This window comes from Spermophilus citellus (genome assembly GCF_964194105.1).
Source record: "Spermophilus citellus genome assembly, chromosome: 13".
NCBI classification, from domain to species: domain Eukaryota; kingdom Metazoa; phylum Chordata; class Mammalia; order Rodentia; family Sciuridae; genus Spermophilus; species Spermophilus citellus.
Window position 1 is genome coordinate 26016268 of NC_138193.1, and position 11663 is coordinate 26027930.

The window sequence follows — 11663 nt, forward strand, 5'->3', positions numbered from 1 at the left end:
CTGAGAACTCTGACCAGCAGGTGATCATATGACACTTATCGGGAAATGGAGGAGTCACAAAACACTCCAAGGAGCCACCGGGTAGCTGACCATTCAGCTGTTCACAGTTTACACAGTTGGTTGGCTCCAGGCCTCCTGCAACCAACCAACACTCAGTTCCTATGATTAAACCACACAGGTATGGGCTGTGGTCCAGGGCAGGTGCTCGACCCAAAACTGAGCTCCCTGGCTCCTCCACTACTTTCACCCCCCACCCCCCGGTCAGATCTGCTCTCTGAATGCTCCATCTGTTGCACCTCAGGCACTGCTTTTCAGTTAAACAGAAACCTAAAAGTCATCTCAGCTCACATGCAGGAGATCAGCAAACTGAGTAGCTGAAATGTTTCTAAAACTCACCCTCTGCATTCCCAATCTTAGTTAAGACCCATACCATCTCTTACCTGGGCCCCTACCTGGCCTCTCTACCTGTTCCTCTTCCCTCAGATACACACTCCCAGTCACTGCTCTGGAAGCTCCCCTCCTCAGCAGGCAGGGCACACGGGCACTGGTTCAGCTGCCCTCTACCTACCTCTAATCTTACATCCAACCACTACCACAACCCCTCATGCACCACTCAGACAGCACTTCATCACCCACCCTTCAGAATGTTCTCCTGGCTCCTCTAATTTATGTTCCATGCTAACACCTTGTACCTAAAGTTCACTCCCATTGGAACGCCTCCTCTAGCCTAACGCATACCCCAGCTGGCTAATACCTCTCATGACAAGACTTGGTGGCTTCCTTCTAAACTTTTGCAGATAATCACACCCTCCACTGTGATGTCTCAGACCTTGTACACATATATACTGCTGCTCTTACCTACTCCAGTATTTGCTCAAGGTCAGTTCCCCCCAGTAATTTTGTACTCGTTGAGATCAGCATCTAATGTCTTAGTTTTATAAACCTAGTTCCAACCCAACATACCCTTATACCTCAATACAAATATGTAATACATTATACCTCAAGTATGTGTTGTATGCACTAAGTGAAGTTTGAGCTTTTCTTCATCTCCTCACCGTGTTTCCATTTCCTGAGAGTATCCCAGGACCACAGTCATGACTCAGTCTATGGAAATCAGTCAGCTGGAATTTGAAAAGCTGAACCCTCCTATCCAAAGGCCGGATGAGTGAAGTCATCAAGACCTGGGGAAGGCATACCATAAATTCATGCCAATTCAAGAGTGTCCAGCTGAGATTAGAACATGTACTCAATTTTGTCTCTTTCTAACCCCTCTTCCCTCTGTGAGAATATTCTTATTTTTCTTTTTTCTTGGTGGGGGAGGGGGATAATTGGGGGTTGAACCCAGGGGCATTTCACCAGTGAGCTACATCTCCAGCCCTTTTTATATTTATTATTTTGAAACAGTCACACTAAAATGCTGAGGCTGGCCTTGAACTTGCAATCCTCCTGCCTCAGCCTCCCAAGTCACTGGGATAACAGGCGTGTGTTACCAGGCCCAGCTATATTATTTTTGAAATGTCCCTTATTTAGCATCTTTTATGAAGTAAAACATTCTCTCCCTCCCTCTTAGCCAAACAAGCATTACTTGTCTTCTAATTCACATATGGCTCCGATACTTTGTAAGCCAGTAGGTCTACAGAGACCATCCCATCTCTGTCCTACTGGCACTTTCTTGAATTACAAATTCAATGATAAATAACTATGGCAGGGGACAAAGCACTCTCTGGTCACAAGTCAGATAGTATGAAAGCCTACTGCTCGCTAGCAGCTGACTCTAAAGCTAGGAAACTTTCAACAAACCCCAGATTTAATTACAACTGAAAGGAAACCTTGGAGTAAAAGGAGGAACCTGAAGAAAATCTTGGATAACAACAGTACTGAGTCAGATCCTTTCTGATCACCCCAACCTAGATGTGACCACTCTAACCTCTGAACTCCTTCCTATAACCGTATGTGTGGTATCCACTCCAGAATTATTGTTTTTTTTTTTTTTTTTAGGTACCAGAATTGAACCCAATGGTACTTAACCACTGAGCCACATCTCCAGTGCCTTTTATCTTTAATTCTGAGTCAGGGTCTTGCTAACTTGCTGAGGCTAACTTTGAACTCACTATCCTCCTGCTTCAGCCTCCGGAGTCATGGGGATTACAGGCGTGCACTACCACATCCGGCTCAAACTTGTTCTTTTTTTTTAAAATATTTATTTATTTATTTTTAGTTGTAGTTGGACACAATTTGTTTTTATGTGGTGCTGAGGATCAAACCCAGGGCCACTGAGCCACAATGCCAGCCCTCAAACTTGTTCTTGAAGGGACTATTACTGGCCAGATATTAGTGTCTCCGGCTTATTTCATCTTCACAACTCTCCTTTGGGAAGCAGCATGGACAGCATGACAGATAAACTTACTAGAAGATGCCTGGTGCAGTGCTTTGAGCTGGTAGTGCAGATTCTTCATCTGTGCTACAGCCCTGCTACTCAAAACAGCCTTGAGGTCAGCATCACCTGGACGCTGGTTAGACCTGCTGAGTCAACCGTGAACTCTGATCTCTACTGACGAGCATCCATGCCAGTGTTTGAGAAGCACCATCTACAACACCCAGACTTGTCCATGATGCAAAGGCCCTGAAATTCATATTGTCTTTGAGACAGGATCCTCACTATGTTGCCCAGGCTGGCCTCCAACTTACCAGCTGGAGCGAACCCTTCGGCATCAGCTTCCTGAGTAGCTGGGACTCCTGGCTGCCATCACCACACCGAGCTTCAAATTCTTTATTTTATAAATGATCTTACCTAGTCAATTTTGCTCCCTGGTCAAATAAAATCAGAGGAACATAAATGAAACCAAAGTGGAGCTGGGGTTGTGGCTCAGTGGGAGAGCGCTTGCCTAGCGTATGTGAGGCACTGGGTTTGACTCTCAGCACCACATACAAACAAAATAAAAAGTTTCATCAACTAATAAAATATTTAAAGAAATAAAATAAATGAAACCAAAGTGTGTAAAACCACTTCACAAACTGGAAGACACAGTGCAGACACACGCTTTGTGCTGCGCTCATACTGGGATCTCGCTGCAGCGGTGTGTTTCCGACGGCAGGGAGGGACCATCACCTGCAGAGTGTGGCCTCAGCTCGGCCATTCACGAACGAAGGTGCGAGCTGGGGAAACGGTCGCCCCGCTGCACGGACAACTCGTCCGACCCCGGCTGTCACATGGCAGTTCTCGAGGCTGGGACCCCGTGCTCGCGGCCTCCCAACGGGGAAGCTGAGCCACCCGGAACGGCAGGCCGGGACGCGAAGTCGCCGCACCTGCCGGGGCTGCGCAGGTGACACCACCTTCTCCAGGGCTGGGGTCTCCTCGTCACCGGGAAGGCTGGCGTCGTGCGGCGGTGCCTCGCAAACGGCGGCGCGGACACCGAGCAGCGGGGCCGCTGGCGGAGGGCGCCGCGGGATGGCTGCGGAGGGCAGCGCGACGCGTCGGGCGGCCCCGAGGGGCGGGCGGCTCCAAGCCCGCGTCCTCCGACCTCGCACCGCGGCGCAGGGCCGCCCGGCGGGCCCTCCGCGGGCCCCGCCGCCGCCGCCCGACGCTCCGGGCAGGCCGGGGGACGTCGACCCCCAGCCCGGCGGATGCTGACCCTCAGCCCCGCGGCGAGCAATGCCCGCGGGGTTTCCGACCCCCACGCCCACGCGCGCACGCCCACTCGCCGGTCGCCGCCGCAGCGCTCACCAGCTCTTTGGGCGGCTTCTCCTGGGTTTTTCCAAACAGCCCCATGGCGAACTGAACTCGTCTTGCCCCTTCCGGCTTTCCGTTCCCTGCGCCCAGGCAGGTCCCGGCAGCCGCCTGGGCGGGGCCGTCGAGAGGACAGGAATCCCGACGCCGGGGGAGGGCGCGACGGCGGTGGGGTGCGCACGCGCAGCACGCCCAAAGGAGGGGCGCGATGGTGCGAGTGGTGCGCACGCGTCGTACGCATAGAGGAGCTCTTGGCTGCGGCGGCGACAGCTGCGCACGCCCGGAGGAGGGCGGGGCGGGGCCGTCTAGAGAGAGCAAGACTGACATCACTGCGCGCGTGCACGGGAGATTGTGAAGTGTGGAGTGACCCTTGATGACGCCAACCTGCGTGTGCGCCGGAAGTCCGCTTCCCCTCCCAGATGAGGGTATTTACGACCGCTTCCCGGGGCCGGTGGCTTCCGGGGCAAGCGGGACCCCTTGTTTGGTGGGCCCCGCTCTCCCGCGCGGTAGCTAGCGCCAGGCACCCCAAGGGGACCGCTCGGCCCCCGTGGGCGCGCTCGGGGGGCGGGGCGGACCAGCGCGGTGCCGCTGCTGTCGCCGCCTCCTAGCGGTGGAGGGGCCGCACCCGCCTCGCCTCTGTTCGGACCCGCGGAGTGGGAGGAGGACTGCCTGAGGGCTAGGGCCAAGGCCCCGCCGGCCAGCCACCCCCCTGTCACCCTGCAGGCCACGGAAGGACGCGGCTCACGGACGCCCCAGGAGGAGAGGCGAAGGCTGGGACCTCGTCGGCAGCGCGGGTCGTCCCGGCAGCCACCGTCAGTGCGGTTGCCCCAGGACTGGCTCTGCGGAGGTCAGCAGTACTCGAGGGGCAGTTTTTCCTTGGTGAGATGATGCTCCTTCCTAGGGAAGCCCTCTTTTCCCCCAGGAGGCGACTGCCGACACTTAAGAGGGCATCCGTCCTCTTAAGCATGCTGTCGCTTGGGGTGGTTTCAGTCCCTTGTCAAAGATGCTGACCAACCAGGTCAGTAGTTCCTGGAGTCCACGGTAACTGAAGAAGAAGGTGGCTCAGAAGAGAGAGAAAAGGCAAATGGAGTTGGTTAGGTCAGTAACTGGACCCTCTACACTCTGGAGAGATTTGAGCAGTTTGTTAAAGTGCTGAACATAGACCTCTCCTGTAACATAGCCATTCCACACCTGCTCTTTGCCCAACAGGAAAGAGTATGTGCCCTTAAAAAGAGATGTGCTAATGGCCCAAACTGGAAATGATCCACATGTCCCTCAATAGGTCAGTCAGTAAACCAATCGTGATAGATCCATGGAATGAAATATCTCTCAGGGATAAAAAAGCGCAAATTTGATATATCCAACAGCATGTATAATCCCATGAACATGCTAAGTGGAAGGTATCAGTATAGAAAATACAAACGATATGACAGAAAGTATATGACCAGTGGTTGCTGGGGAATGGATGGGTCTGGGAGGGAAGGAAGGGTTACAAAGAGACACAGGAAATTTTGCAGGGGTTTGGATATTATCTTGATTGAGGTGATGATTTCACTTGTATCTACATTGTCAAGTTTGTCAAATTAGATGAACTTGTAATTACTCTTATGTCAATCATATGTCAATGTAAAGTTCTTTAAAACTTCCATTCTTACTTCCTTAGGGGAAAGGTCTCAAGACAATTCTAAGCTCAAATCCTTCAAAACTTTCCCTAGAGAATGTATATCTGTATGTAATAGGAATTACATGATACATGTTGTTAAATACATATACATATTGTTCTGCATCTCCTTTAAAATTCTTTTATGTAAATTTTCATCAGTGTCAATATTTACAGGTATAGGATTCTATAGAAAGAATGTACCATAATTTAATCATTTCTCTGCTTCACAACATTTAAGTTGAATGCTGCACATTCACATTTGGAATTTTTAAACATAATACCAATATACTCCATGCAGGTTGTACTATTTTAATTTCTCTGAGCATCTTTTAATATTTTTTTAATTTTTTAGTTGTAGATGGACACAATACCTTTTTATTTATTTTTAATGTGGTACTGAGTATTGAACCCAGAACCTCACACATGCTAGGCGAGTGCTGTACCACTGAGCCACAACCCCAGCCCTCTGAGTATCTTTTTATTTATTAGCCACTTGGATTTCTGTAAATTGCCTCTTAATATCATTTGCCCATTTCCTTCCCTTCTTATTTCTCATATAAGAAGGTCTTCAAAATATGAGATATCTAGGTCTGAGGACATTTTTGTCCTTTTGAGAATAAACTACAATTTTTCAAGTAGAAGGATACTGGTCTGCCAATAAGTGAACAATACTTGATCAAATGCCTCCTGTGTGCCAGGCTTTGGGAAGATGACAGTGGACAGAAAAGAACCTCATATAATCTGGTGAGGACAGTCATTAAACAACGGTGATGAATAGAATTGAATGAATTAATCTTGTGATAATCAGCTTTCTATTACTGGGTCAAAATACCTGAGAAAAACAAGGATTTACTTTGGCTCATGGTTTCATAGGTTTTGGTTCATGATCACTCCATCCATTGTTTCTGGGCCTGTGTTGAGACAGAACATCATGTAGGGAAGGCATGCCAACCTCATGGTAGCCAGAATCAGAGCGTAAGGGGCAAGATATACCCTGTTTCCTCCACGAGGCCCAACCTCCTGAAGTCTCCACTGCTTCCCCAATAGCACCTCTGTCCAAGCCTCTAAAAGGTGAGTCTTGGGGATGTTCCAGATCCAAACTGCAGCGACCAAGAAGGTGCAGAGTTCTGAGTCCCCCCGCAACCTTCTGACTAGAGACCTGGTGATGAGTGGCCTTCCTGTGAGCAGATGGTGTGTCTGCTGAGTGAGAACTGGTAGAGAGATGAAGACTATCTGTAGCAAGGAATCAACACACGCCAAAAAGCCTACCCAGCATCATATCCTAAAGCTGTGCTTGTTCAAATGCTGGTCATCAAGGCAGGAGTGTAAATGAAAAAATGTTGGATTTGGCACTGGCCCCCTCAGTGGGCTGCCGAGCCACAAATGCTGAGAGCAAGGAAGGAGACTGCGTCTTTCTCCTTCACATTTTTCAGGTCACCCTCAGCATCACATGCTCCACTTGTGTCCTGAGGTTGCCTTGGCACTGGACAAGGCACTGTCTCCCTTGCTGTGCCTGCAGTTTGTCTTTCCTAGGTGCCCCAGGGAGTGGGTGGATCCTCCCACCTGCTGAGACTCACATCTGAGGGGTGGGAAGAGCTAAGTGAGCATTGCCACTCTGCGCCTGCCAAAGTCGGCATGCATTTAGCAGGATCACACTCCCTGCCATATGTTCATGCACACTGGTAAAGGTTTTATGTGCATTCTCTTCGTGATCCTTGAAACACATTAAATAGAAACATCCTTGACTTTAAATCCTCTCAGTTTGGAATGAAAATAGAAGTGAGAATGAGAACTGGTCTTCCTCACCTCCCAGTTCGACCTTGCTCACTTACCTAGGATGTCCAGTCCAGGGAAGCTTCCCAGCTCAGCTGTTCCCATGGGCCAGAATGTCAAAAGAAAAGCTTTGGGCAAGAAAGCCACAGCCCAATTCTGGCAGGAATTTTGGCTAATAAAACCAAGATACATCCTATTGTGTAAACTGGTGAGTGCTGTAGAAAATGTCAGCTGTACACCAGCCTTTGAAAATGGAATTCATCTAGGTGACAATAACTTTGACCTTCCAGTTCAAGGAGCTTCCGACCCACAGCTCATGACTTGAAACCTTGAGTCATCTCTTGCCTGTTTCCAGCCTTCCTTTACCACCCTTCCAATGAGCCTTGGCTGTGGGTGGAATGTGGATTGTTCCCCTCAACCTCATGCTGGAGGTTAGTGCTATTGTGAACTATTTAGAGATGATTAGTGGTAGCACCTTGGGGGAAAGAGTAGGATCCCACAGAGTCATTAGGGTGGAGAACCAGTGGCTGAATGCTGGTGACCCTAAGAAGGAGACCTGAGAGAGACCAAGATGCATGCACTACTTGTCTCCCAACTCGTGGTGCCCTGTGCCCCTCAGGACCCACCAGGAGACTATCACAGATGTAGCCCCTTCACCCTTGACCAGAACTGTGAGCCAAAGCAAACCTCGTTTCTTTAAAACTCACCCAGTCTGTGGCATTAATAGCAAAAAAAAAAAAAAAAAAAAAAAGGACTAACACATCCGTGTATTAGACCCTTAGGATTGCTGTAACAAAGTACCAGAACTGGGTGGCTTGGAACTTATTAAAATGTCGGCAGGACACACACTCCCTTTGAGACTCTGAATAGTCTCTTTCTATTCCTGCTCCTGGCTTCTGGCGACAGCTGCCATCATCAGCATTGCTCAGCTCACAGCTGTGTCACTGCAGTCTTCCTCTTTCTCCCTTACATGAGGTGGATTAAGAGCCCCTTCTAAATCCTGGATGACATCTTAGCTATTTACATACGCAATGACTCCACTTCCAAATAAAGTCACATACTGAGGTGTACTGGATGTTAGGATAGCAACTTTTTTTTTTTAATTTCTAAGCATTTGTATGAGTACATAATCTATAGAATAATGAGTTTCATTGTGACAAATTCATGCATAAAATATACTCTAACCAAAGTATGGTCAAAGTAGTATCTTTTTAATTTTTTTAAATTTATTCTAATTTGTTCTATATGACTGCAGAATGTATTTCAATTCATAGTACACATAGAGCACAATTTTTCATGTCTCTGGTTGTACCCAAAGTAGAGTCACACCATTTGAGCCTTCATACATGTACCTAGGGTAATGATGTCCATCTCATTCCACCATCTTTCCTACCCTCATGCCCCTTCCCTTCTCTTCCTTCCCCTTTGCCCTACCTAAAGTTCCTCCATTCCTCCTATGCTCCCGCCCCCATCCCCATTATGAATCAGCATCCTCATAACAGAGAAAACATTTGGCATTTGGTTTTGGGGGATTGGCTTACTTAGCATTATATTCTACAACTCCATCCATTTCTCTGCAAATGCCATGATTTCATTCTTTTAATGCTGAATAATATTCCACTGTGTATAATATATACCACATTTTTTTAATCCATTCATCTACTGAAGGGCATCTAGATTGGTTCCACAGTTTAGCTATTGTGAACTGTGCTGCTGCGTCCCTATAATATGTTGTTTTAAAATCCTTTGGGTATAAACCACGAAGTGAGATAGCTGGGTCACATGCTGGTTTTATATCCAGTTTTCAAAGGACTTTCCATACTTCTTTCCAGATTGGTTGCACCAATTTGTAGTCCCACCAGCAAGGTATGAGTGTGCCTTTTTCCCCACAACCTCATGAACATTTGTTTGTATTCTTAATAGCTGCCCTTCTGATGAGGTGAGATGAAATCTTAGAGTAGTTTTGATTTGAATTTCTCTAATTGCTCGAGATGTTGAGCTTTTTTAATATTTATTGATCAATTGTATATCCTCTTCTGAGAAGTGTCTGTTCAGCTCCTTGGCCCATTTATTAATTGGGTTATTGTTTTTTAGTGTTAAGATTTTTGAATTCTTTATATCCTAAAGATGAGTGCTCTATCTGATATGCGTGTGGTAAAAATTTGTTCCCATTCTATAGACTCACTCTTTACCTCACTATTTCTTTTGCTGAGAAACAGCTTTTTAAATTGTTGTTAATATTTATTTTTTAGTTGTAGTTGGACAAAATACCTTTATTTATTTTTATGTGGTGTTGAGGATTGAACCCAGGGCCTCACATGTGCTAGGCAAGCACTTTACCACAGAGCCACAACCCCAGCCCCTGAGAAGAAGCTTTTTAGTTTGAATCCATCCTATTTATTGATTCTTGATTTTAATTCTTGTGCTTTAGGAGTCTTATTAAGGAAGTTGGGGCCTAATCTGACATGATGGAGGTTGGGGCTAATTTCTCTTCTATTAGGTGCAGGGTCACTGGTTTAATTCCTAGGTCCTTAGAGTTTAGTTTTGTGCATGGTGAGAGATGGGGGTTTAATTTCTTTTTTTTTTTTTTGCTTATGGATTTCCACTTTTCCCAGCACCATTTGTTGAGGGAGGCTATCTTTCCTCCAATGTATGTTTTTAGCAGCTTTGTCTGATATAAGATTGTGGGGAGCTGCTCTGAATGACCATGCCTTCCAGTCCTGAAGCATGAAGCTCTGACCAATCACTACAATTTGTGGTGACTTGGGTGTTGTCCCAGCTGGAATAGCACGGCATGGCTCCAAGGGTAGGTGTCACCCGCAGGTTTCTCTGTAATCCTACCCCTTGCCTCATTTGAATGGCTTCCTCCCAATAAAAGGGTACAGCACGTGCTCTTGTCTCTCTTTCCACAGACCCTTGAGGTCAGAGGAGCCGTCAAAGGACTCAAAAAAAAAAAAAAAAAAAAAGGTATTTCTCTGTCTCTGTGTGATTATTTCGTGCCAGCCCAGTTCACCAGGAATGACCTTAAGTGTTTAGTCATGGAACACAACATAAGATAACTGTAATTTTGTGGGTTAGTGTCAGTGTCCTCTATTCTGTACTATCGTTGTATGTGTGTATTTTGGTGGCAATACCATGCTATTCTTGTTACTATTGCTCTGTAGTATAGTTTAAGGTCTGGTTTGGTGATGCTTCCTGCTTCACTCTTCTTGCTAAAGATTGCTTTGGCTATTCTGGGTCTCATATTTTTCCAGATTAATTTCATGACTTCTTTTTATATTTCTATGAGGAATGTCACTGGAATTTTGATTGGGATTGCATTAAATCTGTATAGTACTTTTGCTAGTATGGTCATTTTGACAATATTAATTCTGTCTATCCAAGAGCAAGAGAGATCTTTACATCTTCTAAGGTCTTCTTTTAATTTCTTTCTTTAGTGTTCTATGATTTTTATTGTATAGGTCTTTCACCTCTTTCGTTGAGTCCCAAGTATTTTATTATTTTTGAGGCTATTGTACTGGGGTATTTTTTCTCATTTCTCTTTTAGAGAATTTGTTACTGATGTACAGAAATGTTTTTGATTTATGGCATTGATTTTATATTCTGTTACTTTGATGAATTCATTTACTCTAGAAGTTTTCTGGTGGAATTTTTTGGGTCTTGTAGGTATAGAATTGTATCTTTGGCAAATAGTGATAATTTGAGTTCTTCCTTTCCTATCTGCATCCCTTTAATTTCTTTTATTTGGCTAGAGTTTCAAGAACTTATTCAATAGAAGTGTTGAAAGAGGGCATCGCTGTCTTGTTCCAGTTTTTAGAGGGAATACTTTCAATTTTTCTCCATTTAGAATGATGCTGGCCTGGGGCTTAGCATAGATAGCTTTTACAACGTTGAGATATGTTCCTGCTATCCTAGTTTTTCTAGTGTTTTGAACATGAAGGGGTGCTAAATTTTGTCAAATGCTTTTTCTGCATCTATCAAGATGATCATATGGCTCTTATCTTTAAGTCTGTTGATGTGATGAATTACATTTATTGATTTCCCTATGTTGAACCAGTCTTGCATCCTGGGATCTTTTGAGGGCAAAAATTTAACCTAGAATAGCCCTCATATATACCCAAGTGCCTCTCTTTAAAGAAGGAAGGTTAGGGACTGGTGGGGCATACCTGTAATCCCAGGTACTTGGGAGACTGAGGCAGGAGGATTGCAAATTCACCGTCATCCTGGGCAGCTTAGTGAGACTTTGGAAGGAGAAGAAGGAAGTAAAGAATAAGGAGAAGAAAAGGACAGATGGTGGGGGGGAGAATGGTTAAAAATCCAGCAGGAATATTTCAACAAGTCTACTAAAGTGCTGAGGGCCATTGCCAAGTAGGAATGAATGGGCTTGCCTTTGGACCCAGGTCATTTGCAGTGACATTGCATGTATGCTTGAGTAAGGTGACCTTGCTCAAGGACCAGGGCGGATCCAAGTTTAGGGTGGATCAGGTTTTAGGGAGTATC

At 46.1% G+C, this 11663-nt stretch overlaps 1 protein-coding gene across 1 annotated transcript in view; it reads right to left on the bottom strand.

Moving 5' to 3' along the window:
* CHMP3 (charged multivesicular body protein 3) overlaps positions 1 to 3875 on the bottom strand; it is a 34812-nt gene extending 30937 nt beyond the window's left edge. The window contains exon 1 of the mRNA XM_081265046.1: positions 3725 to 3875. Within this exon, the coding sequence (XP_081121172.1) occupies positions 3725 to 3769 (45 nt within the window). The 5' untranslated portion in view covers positions 3770 to 3875. The remainder of the gene's footprint in view (positions 1 to 3724) is intronic.
* Positions 3876 to 11663: the final 7788 nt, after the last annotated feature.